General features: G+C 42.8%; 6 protein-coding genes across 9 annotated transcripts in view; all 6 read left to right on the forward strand.

Moving 5' to 3' along the window:
• Nucleotides 1-20113, forward strand: part of LOC121188170 (protocadherin gamma-A4-like) — a 205088-nt gene that overhangs the window by 94894 nt on the left and 90081 nt on the right. Inside the window, exon 1 of one of the 4 annotated variants that reach the window (XM_041047779.1) lies at nt 14126-16684. The exons of the other annotated variants lie outside the window; for them this stretch is intronic. Coding sequence (XP_040903713.1) covers nt 14300-16684 — 2385 coding nt within the window. The 5' untranslated portion in view covers nt 14126-14299. Of the gene's footprint in view, nt 1-14125; nt 16685-20113 lie in introns of those variants that run through there. 4 annotated transcript variants of the gene reach the window in all.
• LOC121188883 (protocadherin beta-16-like) lies at nt 49-2417 on the forward strand. The gene is made up of 2 exons (XM_041048829.1): nt 49-334; nt 1621-2417. The coding sequence occupies exons 1-2, from the start codon at nt 49-51 to the stop codon at nt 2415-2417; spliced, it is 1083 nt and encodes a 360-aa protein (XP_040904763.1).
• LOC121188884 (protocadherin beta-16-like) lies at nt 3442-5967 on the forward strand. Its single transcript, XM_041048830.1, has one exon. The coding sequence runs from the start codon at nt 3442-3444 to the stop codon at nt 5965-5967; it is 2526 nt and encodes an 841-aa protein (XP_040904764.1).
• On the forward strand, nt 7023-9443 carry LOC121188187 (protocadherin gamma-A2-like). The gene has a single exon (XM_041047800.1). The coding sequence runs from the start codon at nt 7050-7052 to the stop codon at nt 9441-9443; it is 2394 nt and encodes a 797-aa protein (XP_040903734.1). The 5' UTR covers nt 7023-7049.
• Nucleotides 10653-13061, forward strand: LOC121188885 (protocadherin gamma-A5-like). The gene has a single exon (XM_041048831.1). The coding sequence runs from the start codon at nt 10659-10661 to the stop codon at nt 13059-13061; it is 2403 nt and encodes an 800-aa protein (XP_040904765.1). The 5' UTR covers nt 10653-10658.
• LOC121188886 (protocadherin beta-16-like) lies at nt 17879-19958 on the forward strand. The gene is made up of 2 exons (XM_041048833.1): nt 17879-18211; nt 18291-19958. Exons 1-2 carry the CDS (start codon nt 17888-17890, stop codon nt 19956-19958), a joined length of 1992 nt encoding a protein of 663 aa, XP_040904767.1. The 5' UTR covers nt 17879-17887.

The raw sequence follows: 20113 nt of genomic DNA on the forward strand, positions 1-20113 counted from the left end.
TGGCTGCTGTGCTGGACATTTACATGGCAACTGTTCATTTTTGCCTTCATGATTTCCACCGTCAACGGCCAAATCCGTTATTCAATACCAGAGGAGATGAAGAAAGGCTCCCTCATCGGTAATGTAGCACAAGATCTCGGTTTGGATCTGAGAAGGCTCCGGTCTGGCCGGGCCCGTATCGTGACCGGAGAAAACAATCAGTACACCGAGCTGAGGACAGACAAAGGGATTCTAGTGGTGAACGAGAGAATAGACCGAGAAGAGCTTTGCGGAGACGTGACGCCGTGCAGCTTCAGCTTTGAGATTATTTTAGAAAATCCAATCGAACTCCACCGGGTAACAGTAGAAATATTAGACGTGAACGACCATGCGCCAACCTTCAAAAATAATCTAATTAATCTGGAAATAAGTGAATCTGCGACAATAGGATCGCATTTCGATTTAGAAAGCGCATATGATCCCGATGCGGGGATTCACAGTTTGCAAAATTACGTTTTATCTCCTAATGATAATTTCGCTCTGAAGCAGCAGTCCAACGCAGATGGGATCAAATTCGCTGTAATGATTTTGCAGAAGCCGTTAGACAGAGAGTTGAAGCCACACCTCTCTCTGAAGCTGATAGCAGTAGACGGAGGAACTCCACAGCGATCTGGTACAGTAAATATAGAGATCACTGTTCTTGATGTCAATGATAATCCTCCTGTTTCAATCAGTCACTGTACACTGCTACTGTGACAGAAAATGCAGCCATAGGCACCTATATAACTACTGTGAATGCTTCAGATGCCGACAGTGGGTCTAATGGATTGGTTACTTATACATTTTCTAATGTAAAGGGAAAGTCTGGAGAGAAATTTGAGATTGACAGTTTCTCCGGCAAAATAACGGTTGCTGATAATATTGATTTTGAAAAAGACAGAAAATACGAAATAAGAGTGATTGCCAAAGACCAGGGTAGCTTAAGTGACACAACCAAAGTTGTCATTGAGGTCACTGACATAAATGATAATGCTCCAGTTATAAATATAATGTCATTCACCAGCCTGATTTCAGAGGACGTCCCTCCAGGCACGACAATCGCTGTTTTTAATGTTAAAGATGCTGACTCTGAAAGAAACGGTCAGATAACATGCTCAGTAGATTCCAATCTCCCCTTTAAAATCCAGTCATCTTTGACTAATTATTACAATCTGCTTTCAGATGTAGCTTTTGATCGCGAATCGAAGTCAGAGTACAACATAACCATAACTGCAACCGATTCAGGGTCACCCCCACTTTCTACGAAAGCAGCTTTACACCTAAAAATTTCTGATGTGAACGATAATGCTCCAATTTTTACTAAACCGCATTATTCTGCCTATATCATTGAAAATAATGTCCCTGGGATGTCAGTATTTACTGTGAGCGCATGGGATTCTGACTGGAATCAAAATGCAAGAATCTCATACTTTCTGGAGGACACACAGGTCAGTGGAAACCCAGTTTCTTCTTATGTGTCCATAAACTCTGAAACAGGACTCATACATGCAGTGCGCTCATTTGATTATGAACAGATCAAACAGCTTGTATTCATTGTCAAAGCTCAGGATGGAGGCTCTCCTCCACTCAGTAGCAATGTGACTGTGAACATAATGATCCAGGACCAGAACGACAACCCTCCTCAGGTTCTGTACCCAGTCCAGACTGGTGGATCTGTGGTGGCTGAGATGGTGCCTCGTTCAGCAGATGTGGGCTATCTGGTGACTAAAGTGGTGGCTGTTGATGTGGACTCTGGACAGAATGCCTGGCTGTCCTATAAACTGCAGAAAGCCACAGACAGGGCGCTGTTTGAAGTGGGCTTACAGAATGGAGAAATCAGAACTATCCGCCAAGTCAGTGATAAAGATGCAGTCAAACAGAGACTGACTGTCATAGTGGAGGACAACGGGCAGCCCTCTCGTTCAGCTACAGTCATTGTCAACGTGGTGGTGGCGGACAGCTTCCCTGAAGTGCTGTCGGAGTTCACTGACTTTCCACACGACAAGGAGTACAATGACAACCTGACTTTTTACTTAGTGCTGGCTCTGGCTGTAGTTTCCTTCCTCTTCATCACCTGTTTAGTTGTTATTATATCAGTCAAAATCTACAGATGGAGACAGTCTCGCATCCTGTATCACTCCAATCTGCCTGTGATTCCATATTATCCACCACGTTACTCAGACACTTTGGGGACAGGGACTCTCCAACACGTGTACAATTACGAGGTGTGCAGGACGACTGACTCCAGAAAGAGTGACTGTAAGTTCGGCAGAGCTGGTAGTCAGAACGTGCTGATAATGGACCCCAGTTCTACAGGAACGATGCAGCGGATTCAGAATGAGAAGAGCATCCTGGATGAACCAGACTCTCCTCTAGAGGTTAGCTTTGTCTTTTCATGAAGTTCTGTGGAGCTTCAGTTCAGTTTTACCTTTGCTTTTGCTTTGTGTTACTTTTGCTATTTTACAGCTTTGAACTTGAACAGTGATTTGAAAATACTTACTTCTACTTAAAATGACATTTCATCAAAGCTTCTCTTTTCGCAGTGTCAGTAACAGTTACAGGAACAGAACAATACAAATAAATGAAAAGAACAAGCCTTCAACATTAGAAAAACATTTAACAATATTTTGAAATAACCAGCCTTTATCTGTTTGTTTGAGGGGACTATCACAGGGTACCTTGCCTTCCTCTCTTTCTTTTTTAAAACTATGATTATTTTCCTCTTTATTATGAAGTATGTTATTATATCATTACATTGACAGTAAATCTGCATTAACGTCACATTCATAAGTTCACACTGTAAGACTTGAACTTCCTGTCCTCTCGCTTTCTCTGTTCTCCCTGTGTCTGTCAGCACCATGGACAGCGCAACATTTACTTGGTTGAAGGTTTTCATTGTTGTGCAGCTTTTCCTTGGTGTAGCTGTCTCATTGTGTCCGCGTGTGTGTGTGTGTGTGTGTGTGTGTGTTTCTGTACCTCGGTGTGTGCCTGTATGTCTGTGTATGAAACAGAGGCATAAAATTCGTTATTATATCCATTTAAAATAATATCACATTTCACATCAACATAGTTAGCGTATATCAACACATTTTGGAACCAGTCCCATACAAATCAGTGGGGGGAAACAGGATTGACTGTGTAATGTGTAGTTCAGCGCATCCACCTCGCAGGGACGCTGTTGACCAGTGTGCTGAGGTTTGAGAGCTCACTGCAGCTGTACCTCCCCCATCATTTCGAAATGTTACGGAGAACGAAAAGAAAAACATGATCGGAAAGGCACAGTTTGGAACAAGGAGATGATCAGAGACGGAGATAACAGGAGAGCTGTTAGCATTCTTAGGAGAGTGGACTCTGGATTATTTCACTAATATTTGTATCTCACACCCTTTTTACTGGATAACGGATTTGATACCATTTTTTTTTATGTACGGGAGAATGTCGGGCAGAACAATGACACGGCAAGTAGGCCTACTGTTCTTTATGTCGTTTGTTTCCCTCAGCTCGGTTTTGGGGCAGGTCAGCTACTCCATTCCCGAGGAAATGGCGAAAGGATCTTTGGTCGGTAACATAGCACAGGATTTAGGTTTAGATGTGAAACGGCTGAAGGCAGGAAAAGCTCGTATATATACGGGAGAAACTAGAGAATACGTCGAGTTAAATAAAGAAAGGGGAGTCCTTGTTATCAAGGAGCGGATTGACAGAGAAGCGCTCTGCGGACAGACGACGCCCTGCGCTCTTGATTTTCAAATCATTTTGGAGAATCCTATGCAGTTTTACAGCATCACTGTCGAAATCACGGACATTAACGACAACTCTCCCGCTTTTAAGAACAGTGAAATGAAATTTGAAATTAGTGAAACGGTGCAAATTGGATCGAAATTTGTCCTAGAAAAGGCTGTTGATGTAGATGTGGGTATCAATGGGCTCCAGGGCTATTCGCTGAGTTCCAGTGACACATTCATTTTAAACCCGTATAAAATTGGCAGCAGTAGGAATGTTGAGATGGTTTTAAAGAAGCCTCTTGACCGAGAGAAACAGGAACGGCTGTCTTTAGTATTAACTGCTACAGATGGTGGCGAGCCGCAGCTTTCTGGAACGATGCAAATTGCCATTTCTGTATTGGACTCGAACGATAATGCACCTGTTTGTACTCAGGCAGAGTATAAGACTAATGTAAAGGAAAACTCGTTAAAAGGAACGGTTCTAACTACGGTGAGCGCATCTGATGCAGATGAGGGTCCACACGGGCACATACAGTATTCAATTTCTAATGTACCAGAGGGTGCACTTGACCTGTTTGATGTAGATAAGGAAAACGGTGTGGTTACGTTAGTGGGAAAACTTGACTATGAGAAATTTCGACATTATGAAATAGATGTCCAAGCATCAGATGAAGGTGGTAACTCAGACGTATGTAAAGTTATAATTGAGGTGCTGGACACAAACGATAATCCACCAGCTATCAATATTATGTCAGCATCATCCAGTATTTCTGAAGATGTCAAACCAGGCACAGTTCTGACAATGATGAACATTCAGGATCCAGATTCGGAAGAAAATGGCAAGGTCCACTGCACTTTGGATGAAAATATTCATTTTACGATCACGTCAACGTCAAATAATTTCTTTACTTTGGTGACAGACAGTGAATTGGACAGAGAGAGAGCCTCAGTGTACAATATAACTGTGACCTGCTCTGATGAGGGAGTGCCCTCCCTCTCCAGCAGCGTCACTCTCACCTTACAGATCTCTGACGTCAATGACAACGCGCCTGTCTTTGAGAGGAGCTCATATGAGGCCTACATTGTAGAAAACAACACACCAGGCCTCTCTATATTCACAGTGAAAGCCACAGACGCTGACTGGAACCAGAATGCCCGTGTTTCTTACATACTGGAGGAGTCCTCTGTCAACGGAGTGCCAGTCTCCTCCTATGTGTCCGTTAGTGCTGATAGTGGAGTCATCCATGCAGTGCGCTCTTTTGACTACGAGCAGATCAAAGATTTCCACTTCCGCGTCAAAGCGCAGGATGGAGGCTCTCCTCCACTCAGTAGCAATGTGACAGTGAAAATACTGATCCAGGACCAGAACGACAACCCTCCTCAGGTTCTGTACCCAGTCCAGACTGGTGGATCTGTGGTGGCTGAGATGGTGCCTCGTTCAGCAGATGTGGGCTATCTGGTGACTAAAGTGGTGGCTGTTGATGTGGACTCTGGACAGAATGCCTGGCTGTCCTATAAACTGCAGAAAGCCACAGACAGGGCGCTGTTTGAAGTGGGCTTACAGAATGGAGAAATCAGAACTATCCGCCAAGTCAGTGATAAAGATGCAGTCAAACAGAGACTGACTGTTACAGTGGAGGACAACGGGCAGCCCTCTCGTTCAGCTACAGTCATTGTCAACGTGGCGGTGGCGGACAGCTTCCCTGAAGTGCTGTCGGAGTTCACTGACTTTCCACACGACAAGGAGTACAATGACAACCTGACTTTTTACTTAGTGCTGGCTCTGGCTGTAGTTTCCTTCCTCTTCATCACCTGTTTAGTTGTTATTATATCAGTCAAAATCTACAGATGGAGACAGTCTCGCATCCTGTATCACTCCAATCTGCCTGTGATTCCATATTATCCACCACGTTACTCAGACACTTTGGGGACAGGGACTCTCCAACACGTGTACAACTACGAGGTGTGCAGGACGACTGACTCCAGAAAGAGTGACTGTAAGTTCGGCAGAGCTGGTAGTCAGAACGTGCTGATAATGGATCCCAGTACTACAGGGACGATGCAGCGGATTCAGAATGAGAAGAGCATCCTGGATGAACCAGACTCTCCTCTAGAGGTTAGTTTTCCAGAAGATACACATTTTCGTAATCCTTTATTCGTACGACTGTTTTTGCAACAGAGTGAATTAGACGTTTTCAGCTTTTCACTTGTGGCATATTTCCTTTAGTCGTTTAGCTGAGTTTGCTGATAATAGTTGTGTATTTCATTTTATGGTTGTTCAGATTCAGAACCATGGACAGCGCACAGAACAGCAGTGCTTTAATTTATAGAAACAAATTACTCTCTCTCTCTCTCTCTCTCTCTCTCTCTCTCTCTCTCTCTCTCTCCCCCCATTCTTTTTCGGTATTTTTGTGTGTGCGTGCGTGCGTGCGTTTGCGTCTTTTGCAAGCTCCTTTGTTCATATTATTGGTTTTGTTGTAAGTTTCATTAAACATTTTAATAGGCTTGTCATTCAAAAACAACGTAGACCAATAGATTTATAGATTTATTTATTTATTCGAATTAATATACGGAATGACCAGGTACACGCCGAAACGCTGAATGGAATTGGTAGTAATTGCTTCATAATTCAGAACCACGGACAGCACAGATGAGAGTTGTGTCAGTGTAATGCATCAAAGACGTGGTATCCTGAAAAATCATTTACGTTTTTCCCCTTTTTTTTCTTCTTGGCTCTTGGCATGTGTAGTTGCCCACGTGTCTCTGCAGCTGCACCTCTGTTTTTGTTGTGTGTGTACTTTTTTTGTGGTATTATCATTGCGTCATATTGTAATTTATATTATTAGTTGGTTCAGTTAAATGTTTATCATATAGATTATGTAGACAAATAGGAATTTTGGTGTTTAAATTAGATTTAAATACAGCAATACACCTCTAAGTAAATCTTTGTTTTACATTCTATTTTTAAAACGTCTTTATCATATTTGCAACAACAAGACTCCGTGTAGTTCAGTTCACTGAACAGAGAGAGACGCTGTTGGCCATCGAGTTGTTGAAGAAGCATTAGTTGCAGTACCTCCCCTTATACCTCAACATATTTCACTGGGAAACACAGAGAGGCAGAGTTACCAGTCGCTATTGCCATGGACAGCATAAGCCTGTGCGGCAGAATCTGATTTCTTTGTTCCACAAATTAGGATAAGTGTCGTTTTTAGGATTGTTTACGTGTATAAACAGGTCAAAATCGGAACCTGGGGCGAAGATACGGAGGATTTTCTGATTTTCTTCACAGACGTGTCGACCGGAACGATGGGATGGCAAGTGCTGTTGTTTGTCTGGGTGCTCTCTCTCAGTGTAGTGTGCGGGCAGGTCAGCTACTCCATTCCCGAGGAAATGGCAAAGGGGGCTCTAATAGGCAACATAGCACAGGATTTAGGTTTAAGTGTGGAAAGGCTGAAGTCCGGTAAAGCTCGTGTTTATACTGGTAACACTGAAGAATATATTGAGCTGAGGAGAGAAAGAGGAGTTCTCCTTGTGAAAGACAGAATAGACAGAGAATCGCTCTGCGGTCAGACAATGCCTTGCGCGCTCCATTTTCAAATGATTCTGGAAAACCCAATGGAGTTTTACACGGTGACTGTCGAAATTACCGATATAAATGACAACCCTCCAACATTTGAGAGAGGTGAGATGCAATATGAAATTAGTGAATCAGCTCTTACCGGAGCGAGATTCGTTTTGGAGAAAGCCATAGATGATGATGTAGGTGTGAACGGCTTGAGCAGCTACGCCCTAAAACCCAGCGATAATTTCTCTCTGAAAACCATCAGCCGAGGAGATGGCACTAAACATGTTGAGATGGTTTTACAAAAACCGCTGGACCGAGAGAAAAATGAGCATTTATCATTAATACTAACAGCCATGGATGGTGGTGAACCGCAGCTCTCAGGCACAATGCAGATTCTCATAACAGTGTTAGACGCAAACGATAATGCTCCCGTTTGTTCAAAACCCGAATACAAAGCAAGTGTTACAGAGAACGCTCCTATAGGCACTTTAATAACTACCGTGCGGGCGACTGACATAGATAAAGGTAATAACGGAAAAGTAACATACATGATTTCAAAATCTGGAGCAGGAAGTCTCTTTAAAGTTGACGCAGAGAACGGAGTGTTGACCTTAGCTGGACATGTAGATTATGAAAAAAGGAGATTGTACGAGCTGGATATTCAGGTGTCAGATCAGGGAGGATTATCCGATGCATGTAAAGTAATCGTGGACGTGACAGATACAAATGACAACCCCCCATCTATTAACATCATGTCTAATTCAAACACAGTATCTGAGAACATGAAACCGGGCACGGTTGTAACAATGCTTAATATACAAGATCCAGACGCAAATGAAAACGGCAAAGTCATGTGTGTTATAAACGACAATATTCCTTTCGTTATTAAATCTACTACAAACAATTTCTTTACCGTTGTCACAGACAGTGAATTAGACAGAGAGAGAGCATCTGAGTATGATATAACAGTGACCTGCTCTGATGAGGGAGTGCCCTCCCTCTCCAGCAGCGTCACTCTCACCTTACAGATCTCTGATGTCAATGACAACGCGCCTGTCTTTGAGAGGAGCTCATATGAGGCCTACATTGTAGAAAACAACACACCAGGCCTCTCTGTATTCACAGTGAAAGCCACAGACGCTGACTGGAACCAGAATGCCCGTGTTTCTTACATACTGGAGGAGTCCTCTGTCAACGGAGTGCCAGTCTCCTCCTATGTGTCCGTTAGTGCTGATAGTGGAGTCATCCATGCAGTGCGCTCTTTTGACTACGAGCAGATCAAAGATTTCCACTTCCGCGTCAAAGCTCAGGATGGAGGCTCTCCTCCACTCAGTAGCAATGTGACAGTGAAAATACTGATCCAGGACCAGAACGACAACCCTCCTCAGGTTCTGTACCCAGTCCAGACTGGTGGCTCTGTGGTGGCTGAGATGGTGCCTCGTTCAGCAGATGTGGGCTATCTGGTGACTAAAGTGGTGGCTGTTGATGTGGACTCTGGACAGAATGCCTGGCTGTCCTATAAACTGCAGAAAGCCACAGACAGGGCGCTGTTTGAAGTGGGCTTACAGAATGGAGAAATCAGAACTATCCGCCAAGTCAGTGATAAAGATGCAGTCAAACAGAGACTGACTGTTATAGTGGAGGACAACGGGCAGCCCTCTCGTTCAGCTACAGTCATTGTCAACGTGGCGGTGGCGGACAGCTTCCCTGAAGTGCTGTCGGAGTTCACTGACTTTCCACATGACAAGGAGTACAATGACAACCTGACTTTTTACTTAGTGCTGGCTCTGGCTGTAGTTTCCTTCCTCTTCATCACCTGTTTAGTTGTTATTATATCAGTCAGAATCTACAGATGGAGACAGTCTCGCATCCTGTATCACTCCAATCTGCCTGTGATTCCATATTATCCACCACGTTACTCAGACACTTTGGGGACAGGGACTCTCCAACACGTGTACAATTACGAGGTGTGCAGGACGACTGACTCCAGAAAGAGTGACTGTAAGTTCGGCAGAGCTGGTAGTCAGAACGTGCTGATAATGGACCCCAGTTCTACAGGGACGATGCAGCGGATACAGAATGAGAAGAGCATCCTGGATGAACCAGACTCTCCTCTCGAGGTTAGATGGATTTAATATCGTTTTCCTTTAAGTAAAAAGCAGAGGATCATGTCATTTTAAGACATTTCACATTCCATTTAAGGCATGGGGGTAAATGGCAAAATGAACTAGGCACATTTTATACACTTTAGTTTTAAGTTTTCATTAACCAAAAAAATAATACATTTAGTCATAAATATATTTTAATTTAACCTTTCTTTCTTCAGTGGTTGGAGTCATTGTTTTTGCTAAACAGTAATCATGATAAATCTATTTTTGCCACTTGTAATCAATACAACATCAATAAAAATGACAATGATAATAGTAATGATAATAGGATCAGTAGTTTTAATAGTGGTGGTGCTAATGGAAGCAGTATATGAATTATTTTTCATAGAAATGTTTTAAAATATTCTCCATATGTTATATCTCTGTATGTCACTGCAGCTTGTGTAGCGTTGGCTACAATTTTGCATCTCATTCAGAGTGTTTTCACTTCAGAACTATGGACAGCGACTTTGGTAGTATTAGACATAATATACCTGCATGCTTAACTTGACTATCAAGTTCTGTTTTCATAACACGAATATCTGTTCTGTCTCTTACTCTTTTGTTTTCAGTCTCTGTTCAAAATTGTTATTATTTATGAAAAATGTTGTTTTCCGAGCTCATCTTACCTTTCCAGTCTTTCATTTGGATTCACTGTCCATCCTGATCCTTGATACATTTGAAAGATCTGATGCACACATTACCTTTGGCTGTGTTTCTATTATCTTCATATCTTTTATCATACTGATCTACATTGTAAACATGATTAATTTCAGTGTCTGCATGCAGCCGTTTGGACCGTGCCACTGAATTAGGTGTTTTGAAAATAGATGTCCTGGTGGTTTATAGTTAGTTCTCCCACAGTTTGGTTTTAGTTGGTACGCTGCTGTAGTTTTACAGTATGGACTCTTAGGGCCGCTGTTGACCAGAGTGTTGATGACTGAGAGCAGGGTTGAGGCAGCACCTCCCATGTAACGTCGACATAATACAGAAAGAACACAACGGGCAGCGACCGCACAATTATGGTTGTGGACAAATATTGAGAAAGACAAAGAGATTTCGACCTGCAGGAGAGTTGCTTCCAGTGGATGCTTTATGGAACTGTTGATTTGAGATTCAGTATTGGAATCTGAGGGTTATCTGTTTTGTGGAATATCAGGACACTGTGGAAACTCGCTGGGCGAAAAAAAATCGGATAGAACAATGAATCGGCAAGTACTGCTGTTTATCTCTCTCCTTTCCCTTCACTCGGTGCTGGGGCAGGTCAGTTACTCTATTCCGGAGGAAATGGCCAAAGGGTCTTTAGTCGGTAATATAGCACAAGATTTAGGTTTAGAAATAAAACGTTTGGTATCGGGTAAAGCTAAGATTTACACCAGGACCAGCGACGGGTACATCGAGCTGAACAGAGAAAGAGGAGTCCTCCTCGTCAAAGAGAGAATCGACAGAGAGGCGCTGTGTACAGAGACGGCGCTTTGTGCTTTACATTTTCAGATTATATTAGAGAATCCGATGGAATTTTACAGCGTCACAGTTCAGATCACAGATATCAATGATAACGCACCGACCTTTGAAAAAAGAGAAATGAAATTCAAAATTAGCGAGTCAGCGATCACGGGGGCAAAATTCCTGCTAGAAAGAGCTGTGGATCTTGATGTTGGAACTAACGATCTTAAAAGCTACGAATTAAAACCATCAGATAATTTTGCTCTGAAAGTTCACAATAACCCTGATGGTAATAAAAATGTTGAGATGGTGCTACAGAAGCCTTTAGACAGAGAGAAACAAGAGCAGCTATCTCTCGTGTTAACGGCTGTAGATGGAGGAGAACCGCAGATGTCAGGAACAATGCTGATTGTTATTACAGTTTTAGACGTCAATGATAACGCCCCCGTTTTTACACAGACAACATACAAAGCTACAGTTACTGAGAATTCACCTAAAGGAACAGTTGTGGCCACTGTTAGAGCCACAGATTCAGATGAAGGTTCTAACAGTAAAATAACGTATTCAATCACAAACACGTTAGATAACGTCAGGAAGGTATTTGACGTTAACGAAGAAAACGGAGAAGTTTCATTAATTGGTGGTATTGACTACGAAAAATCAAGACATTTTCAGATAAATTTACTTGCGAGTGACGACGGAGGACTCACAGACTCGTGTAAATTAATTGTCGATGTACAAGATGTAAATGACAACAAACCTGAAATTAACATAATGTCAAAGTCAAATGTGATATCAGAGGATGCTAAACTCGGTACAGTTGTTACAATGATAAATATTGAGGATCTAGATTCAGGGGAAAATGGAAAAGTGCAATGTTTTATAACCGAAAATGTACCATTCATTTTAAAAACATCATCAGATAATTTTTATAGTTTAGTGACAGACAGTGATTTAGACAGAGAGAGAGCCTCTGAGTACAATATAACAGTGACCTGCTCTGATGAGGGAGTGCCCTCCCTCTCCAGCAGCGTCACTCTCACCTTACAGATCTCTGACGTCAATGACAACGCGCCTGTCTTTGAGAGGAGCTCATATGAGGCCTACATTGTAGAAAACAACACACCAGGCCTCTCTATATTCACAGTGAAAGCCACAGACGCTGACTGGAACCAGAATGCCCGTGTTTCTTACATACTGGAGGAGTCCTCTGTCAACGGAGTGCCAGTCTCCTCCTATGTGTCCGTTAGTGCTGATAGTGGAGTCATCCATGCAGTGCGCTCTTTTGACTACGAGCAGATCAAAGATTTCCACTTCCGCGTCAAAGCGCAGGATGGAGGCTCTCCTCCACTCAGTAGCAATGTGACAGTGAAAATACTGATCCAGGACCAGAACGACAACCCTCCTCAGGTTCTGTACCCAGTCCAGACTGGTGGCTCTGTGGTGGCTGAGATGGTGCCTCGTTCAGCAGATGTGGGCTATCTGGTGACTAAAGTGGTGGCTGTTGATGTGGACTCTGGACAGAATGCCTGGCTGTCCTATAAACTGCAGAAAGCCACAGACAGGGCGCTGTTTGAAGTGGGCTTACAGAATGGAGAAATCAGAACTATCCGCCAAGTCAGTGATAAAGATGCAGTCAAACAGAGACTGACTGTTATAGTGGAGGACAACGGGCAGCCCTCTCGTTCAGCTACAGTCATTGTCAACGTGGCGGTGGCGGACAGCTTCCCTGAAGTGCTGTCGGAGTTCACTGACTTTCCACACGACAAGGAGTACAATGACAACCTGACTTTTTACTTAGTGTTGGCTCTGGCTGTAGTTTCCTTCCTCTTCATCACCTGTTTAGTTGTTATTATATCAGTCAAAATCTACAGATGGAGACAGTCTCGCATCCTGTATCACTCCAATCTGCCTGTGATTCCATATTATCCACCACGTTACTCAGACACTTTGGGGACAGGGACTCTCCAACACGTGTACAATTACGAGGTGTGCAGGACGACTGACTCCAGAAAGAGTGACTGTAAGTTCGGCAGAGCTGGTAGTCAGAACGTGCTGATAATGGATCCCAGTTCTACAGGAACGATGCAGCGGATTCAGAGTGAGAAGAGCATCCTGGATGAACCAGACTCTCCTCTAGAGGTTAGTTTAATAGTTTAGCTTCATTTTTTTACCTCTACATCTGTTTGAGCGTTTAATTGTATTGATAGCAAACTGTTTGCATGGCATTCCCCCGTTCTCAGAACAAGTGGCAACATTCTATAACGTGCTTTTCAGTCACTGTTCTGTCACATCATGTAACACGTGCCTTATTTTTACTTGCTTGCTTTGTCTGCTAAAGTGGAGTGATGATTACTTTAGAGTTAAGAAAACTTTAACATTTTTTAAATAGTACATATTTTAGTATTTTCAGTAATACATGCTGAGGAATGTGAATCTTAAACACTTAAAGTTGTTATATTTTGTGACCCTTTAACTCTATATTTATTTTTTACATTTCCATTTGAATAGTTTCTATCGGTCCTCTCTTTATTTTCAACCTTGCTTTGGGAGTGCAATCTGGCTTTGTAGTCTGACTTGGTGACGATATTTATTCATAATCAACATTGAATAAACTTTTACCAAACCACAGTGACACTGTAGTTTCCTGAAGATGAAATCGCTACATGTGAGGATTTTGTCTTCTCGAAACCACTTGTGATGGTCACGTTGTCAGTTTAGGAAACTTTCCTCACTTCAGGACCCCGGACAGCGACATTTTGACCCGTAGCTTTTCCTCTCCACTTCCCTCTTTTTTCATTATCCTTTTAGTTTAATCTTCTACATGTTTTCCCCCTTCTTATTTGATCATCTATTTTAAACTTTTTCTTTTCTCTTATGCTTTTTGTCGGATATGGTTCTTTTTTTTCCTGGATACATTATTGTACCTGAAGATTCAAAGCAAATACAGAAAGGAGAACCATAAACTGTTTTGAAGTTTCGACTCACCGTGTGCGGAGAGGATGATGTTGCTTACATGGTTATTGTTGTCCTATTTCAAGTTAGACTTTCCTCACAGTCAATCTTCTGGACAGATTAATTCATGCTGGTTTTCTGCAGTTTTGCATCATGGACTCTTAGGGCCGCTGTTGACCAGAGTGTTGATGACTGAGAGCAGGGCTGTAGCAGCACCTCCCATGTAACGTCGACATAATGTAGAGAGACCACGAAGGGAAAGAACCGACATTCGGAGTCTGTAGAAAATCTCATAACAAAGACGAGAACCTCTGAGTCCGTTTTATTTTTTTCACTGTTTGGATTATACAGCAAAATTGATGTCTGGCACTGGAGTGGATTTCAGTTTCTGGGATATATAACCGGACTGTGGGACGTCGCTGAGAAAATACTCGGATAGAACAATGAAAGCACAGGCGCTGTTGTTTATTTCTCTCCTTTCCCTCGGATCGGTAACTGGGCAGGTCAGCTACGCAATACCGGAGGAAATGGCCAAAGGGTCTTTAATCGGTAATATAGCACAAGATTTAGGTTTACAAACCAAACGTCTACATTCTGGTAAAGCTCGGATTTATACCCGAGACAGCGACGAATACATCGAGCTGAACAGAGAAAGAGGAGTCCTCCTTGTTAAAGAGAGAATCGACAGAGAGGCGCTCTGCAGACAGACGACGCCGTGTGCTTTACATTTTCAGATTATATTAGAGAATCCTATGGAATTTTACACGGTTACAGTTCAGATCACAGATATCAATGATAACGCACCGACATTTGAGGAAGCTGAAATCAAATTTAGCATTAGCGAGTCAGCGATCACTGGGGCAAAATTCGTTCTGGAAAGAGCTGTGGATCTTGATGTTGGAATCAATGATCTTAAAAACTACGAATTAAAACCATCAGATAATTTTGCTCTGAAAGTTCACAATAACCCCGATGGTAATAAAAATGTTGAGATGGTGCTACAGAAGCCTTTAGACAGAGAGAAACAAGAGCAGCTATCTCTCGTGTTAACGGCTGTAGATGGAGGAGAACCGCAGATGTCAGGAACAATGCTGATTGTTATTACAGTTTTAGACGCAAATGATAACGCCCCCGTTTTTACACAGTCCACATACAAAGCTACAGTTACTGAGAATTCACCTAAAGGAACAGTTGTGGCCACTGTTAGAGCCACAGATGCAGATCAAGGTTCCAACGGGAAAATAACCTATTCAATCACAAATACATTAGACGATGTCAGGAAAGTATTTAAGATAAACAAGGAAAACGGTGAGGTTACTTTAAATGCAAATATTGACTTTGAGGTATCGCGTAATTTTGAAATAAATCTACGCGCTAGTGACGACGGAGGACTCACAGACTCGTGTAAGTTGATTGTCGATGTACAAGATGTAAATGACAACAAACCTGAAATTAACATAATGTCAAAGTCAAATGTGATATCAGAGGATGCTAAACTCGGTACAGTTGTTACAATGATAAATATTGAGGACAAGGACACTGCAGAAAATGGAAAAGTACAATGTTTTATCAGCGAAAATGTACCCTTCATTTTAAAAACTTCAACAAATTATTTCTATAGCTTAGTGACAGACAGTGATTTAGACAGAGAGAGAGCCTCTGAGTACAATATAACAGTGACCTGCTCTGATGAGGGAGTGCCCTCCCTCTCCAGCAGCGTCACTCTCACCTTACAGATCTCTGACGTCAATGACAACGCGCCTGTCTTTGAGAGGAGCTCATATGAGGCCTACATTGTAGAAAACAACACACCAGGCCTCTCTATATTCACAGTCAAAGCCACAGACGCTGACTGGAACCAGAATGCCCGTGTTTCTTACATACTGGAGGAGTCCTCTGTCAACGGAGTGTCAGTCTCCTCCTATGTGTCCGTTAGTGCTGATAGTGGAGTCATCCATGCAGTGCGCTCTTTTGACTACGAGCAGATCAAAGATTTCCACTTCCGCGTCAAAGCGCAGGATGGAGGCTCTCCTCCACTCAGTAGCAATGTGACCGTGAAAATACTGATCCAGGACCAGAACGACAACCCCCCTCAGGTTCTGTACCCAGTCCAGACTGGTGGCTCTGTGGTGGCTGAGATGGTGCCTCGTTCAGCAGATGTGGGCTATCTGGTGACTAAAGTGGTGGCTGTTGATGTGGACTCTGGACAGAATGCCTGGCTGTCCTATAAACTGCAGAAAGCCACAGACAGGGCGCTGTTTGAAGTGGGCTTACAGAATGGAGAAATCAGAACTATCCGCCAAGTCAGTGATAAAGATGCAGTCAAACAGAGACTGACTGTTATAGTGGAGGACAACGGGCAGCCCTCTCGTTCAGCTACAGTCATTGTGAACGTGGCGGTGGCGGACAGCTTCCCTGAAGTGCTGTCGGAGTTCACTGACTTTCCACACGACAAGGAGTACAATGACAACCTGACTTTTTACTTAGTGCTGGCTCTGGCTGTAGTTTCCTTCCTCTTCATCACCTGTTTAGTTGTTATTATATCAGTCAAAATCTACAGATGGAGACAGTCTCGCATCCTGTATCACTCCAATCTGCCTGTGATTCCATATTGTCCACCACGTTACTCGGACACTTTGGGGACAGGGACTCTCCAACACGTGTACAATTACGAGGTGTGCAGGACGACTGACTCCAGAAAGAGTGACTGTAAGTTCGGCAGAGCTGGTAGTCAGAACGTGCTGATAATGGATCCCAGTTCTACAGGAACGATGCAGCGGATACAGAATGAGAAGAGCATCCTGGATGAACCAGACTCTCCTTTAGAGGTTAGATTGCTTTAATGATTCTACATACCAGTACCACATTTTTGACATTTTTGAAACTGAATACTCGTAGTGTTTTGGTAGATATAATGGGGCATAGCACGTTTAGCGAATCATTCCTGATGTCTAAAACTCTCTTCCTTTGCTTTGTGCGCCTATTGTGTCAATTTTCGCCTCCAAAATTGATTTTTATCAGTGCTCTATTTTCTATACTGGCCTTCCTCCTGAAGTTCAGATGTTTGATTTCGACTCGTTATAGATACCAATGCTTTCCTGTTACTCAACTTGTTCCAGAGGTCCTGGGGTCATTTGTTAAATTCTGACTTTGCATCGTGTTGAAAATCTCCTGTGATATTTCCAGCACCCCCTGCCCACATACATAAACATCTTTTAATACACTTTTCCATTGGTTTTTAACATATACCAGCTAGCTTCCATTGTAATCACGTGGTTAATATATTTGTTTTACCAGCGAGCATTAATGTTACCGTGGGAATCAGTCACAGAAAAGTTTGTTAATTTTCGTAAAAGAGTGCCTCTATTGTGACGAGTGTTGTGCTATGCGTCTGTGTTGGCCTTTAGTCGTAGTGTGTCCATTTCAGAACATTAGACAGAGACATTAACTTTATCCGCTTCCTTTTTCTTTACTTCGTGTTACCACTTCATGCAGTGAGATCTGATGATACTTTTACTTAAACGTTCTGATTCCAGAAAATATGGAACAGTATATAAATACAGCTTTCCATAGTTACAGTGACTTAGTGAGTGTAAAAAAAAATAACATGCAGTCATGACTTTGAAGATAATCCGCAGAGGTTTGGGAATGTTGACACTGTCGCTGAATTTATAAAGATTTTTATTCAAGTTTAGATCATTTGCTTTTAAGTCTCCTGAATAGGGATTCATTTGTGTTGGATTTGTGCAGTTTTACAATGTGGACTCTTAGGGCCGCTGTTGACCAGAGTGTCGACGGCTGACAGCAGATTTGTAGCAGCACCTCCCATGTAACGTCGACATAATAAAGAAAGAGCACGACGGGAAAGAAGGGACACTCGAGTCATGCAAAATATCTGAATAAACCATCGAGACTTTCCGTCTTTTTTAAAGGATTATACAAGCGCCGACTTAAGGTTTGATACTTGAATCGATATCAGTTTTATTGGATGTAAACACGTTGAGCCTCGGTGAAGCATTTCGGATAGAACAATGACAAGGCAAGTACTGTTGTTCATGTCTCTCCTCTCCGTCGGCTCGGTGCTCGGGCAGGTCAGCTACTCTATTCCCGAGGAAATGGCCAAAGGATCTTTAGTCGGTAATATAGCACACGATCTAGGTTTACAAACGAAACGTCTTCAATCTGGCAGAGCTCGAATTTATACCCGAGACAGCGACGAATACATCGAGCTGAACAGAGAAAGAGGAGTCCTCCTTGTTAAAGAGAGAATCGACAGAGAGGGGCTCTGCAGACAGACGACGCCGTGTGCTTTACATTTTCAGATTATATTAGAGAATCCGATGGAATTTTACACGGTGACAGTTCAGATCACAGATATCAATGATAACCCACCGACCTTTGAAAAAAGTGAGATGAAATTCAAAATTAGCAGATCAAGGATCCAACAGTCAAATTACTTATTCAATCACAAACACGTTAGATGATATAAGTAGAGTATTTGATGTAAATGAAGAAAACGGCGAAGTAAGTTTAATCGGTAATATTGATTTCGAAGAGTCGCGAAACTATCAAATAAATTTACTTGCGAGTGACGAGGGCGGACTCACAGACTCGTGCAAATTAATTGTCGAAGTACAAGATGTAAATGACAACAAACCTGAAATTAACATAATGTCAAAGTCGACTGTAATATCAGAGGATGCTAAACTCGATACAGTTGTTACAATGATAAATATTGAGGACAAGGACTCTAGAGACAACGGAAACGTGAAATGCTTTATCAACGAAAATATGCCTTTCATTTTGAAAACGTCAACAAATAATTTCTATAGCCTAGTGACGGACAGTGATTTAGACAGAGAGAGAGCCTCTGACTACAATATAACAGTGACCTGCTCTGATGAGGGAGTGCCCTCCCTCTCCAGCAGTGTCACTCTCACCTTACAGATCTCTGACGTCAATGACAACGCGCCTGTCTTTGAGAGGAACTCATATGAGGCCTACATTGTAGAAAACAACACACCAGGCCTCTCTATATTCACAGTCAAAGCCACAGACGCTGACTGGAACCAGAATGCCCGTGTTTCTTACATACTGGAGGAGTCCTCTGTCAACGGAGTGCCAGTCTCCTCCTATGTGTCCGTTAGTGCTGATAGTGGAGTCATCCATGCAGTGCGCTCTTTTGACTACGAGCAGATCAAAGATTTCCACTTCCGCGTCAAAGCGCAGGATGGAGGCTCTCCTCCACTCAGTAGCAACGTGACAGTGAAAATACTGATCCAGGACCAGAACGACAACCCTCCTCAGGTTCTGTACCCAGTCCAGACTGGTGGCTCTGTGGTGGCTGAGATGGTGCCTCGTTCAGCAGATGTGGGCTATCTGGTGACTAAAGTGGTGGCTGTTGATGTGGACTCTGGACAGAATGCCTGGCTGTCCTATAAACTGCAGAAAGCCACAGACAGGGCGCTGTTTGAAGTGGGCTTACAGAATGGAGAAATCAGAACTATCCGCCAAGTCAGCGATAAAGATGCAGTCAAACAGAGACTGACTGTTATAGTGGAGGACAACGGGCAGCCCTCTCGTTCAGCTACAGTCATTGTCAACGTGGCGGTGGCGGACAGCTTCCCTGAAGTGCTGTCGGAGTTCACTGACTTTCCACACGACAAGGAGTACAATGACAATCTGACTTTTTACTTAGTGCTGGCTCTGGCTGTAGTTTCCTTCCTCTTCATCACCTGTTTAGTTGTTATTATATCAGTCAAAATCTACAGATGGAGACAGTCTCGCATCCTGTATCACTCCAATCTGCCTGTGATTCCATATTATCCACCACGTTACTCAGACACTTTGGGGACAGGGACTCTCCAACACGTATACAATTACGAGGTGTGCAGGACGACTGACTCCAGAAAGAGTGACTGTAAGTTCGGCAGAGCTGGTAGTCAGAACGTGCTAATAATGGACCCCAGTTCTACAGGAACGATGCAGCGGATTCAGAATGAGAAGAGCATCCTGGATGAACCAGACTCTCCTCTAGAGGTTAGAAATTTCCCCCTTCACTCATGTCAAAGTTACATGTTTAAATATGTGTGCGCTAGCTGACAATTTAATTTCAGCACCTCAGACAGAGGCACTACGGTTCTACCCGCTTCCCCTCTCTCGCTCTCATATTTTGTTATACAATTGCAATAATGTACATTAACTTCTGTGGATTAGTGACTCCTTTTTCGTTTATTTTTTATTTTTTATTTTATCTA

Source organism: Toxotes jaculatrix, chromosome 10 (assembly GCF_017976425.1).
Source record: "Toxotes jaculatrix isolate fToxJac2 chromosome 10, fToxJac2.pri, whole genome shotgun sequence".
NCBI lineage: Eukaryota > Metazoa > Chordata > Actinopteri > Toxotidae > Toxotes > Toxotes jaculatrix.

Excerpts from the sequence above, each read along its gene's own strand:
- LOC121188883 (XM_041048829.1), top strand. The coding sequence starts at position 49 with ATGATTTCCACCGTCAACGGCCAAATCCGTTATTCAATACCAGAGGAG. Across the intron at positions 335-1,620 it reads AAATCCAATCGAACTCCACC|CTGTGAACATAATGATCCAG; the intron begins GGGTAACAGTAG and ends GTAGCAATGTGA.
- LOC121188884 (XM_041048830.1), top strand. The coding sequence starts at position 3,442 with ATGTACGGGAGAATGTCGGGCAGAACAATGACACGGCAAGTAGGCCTA.
- LOC121188187 (XM_041047800.1), top strand. The coding sequence starts at position 7,050 with ATGGGATGGCAAGTGCTGTTGTTTGTCTGGGTGCTCTCTCTCAGTGTA.
- LOC121188885 (XM_041048831.1), top strand. The coding sequence starts at position 10,659 with ATGAATCGGCAAGTACTGCTGTTTATCTCTCTCCTTTCCCTTCACTCG.
- LOC121188886 (XM_041048833.1), top strand. The coding sequence starts at position 17,888 with ATGACAAGGCAAGTACTGTTGTTCATGTCTCTCCTCTCCGTCGGCTCG. Across the intron at positions 18,212-18,290 it reads ATCCGATGGAATTTTACACG|CAAGGATCCAACAGTCAAAT; the intron begins GTGACAGTTCAG and ends AAATTAGCAGAT.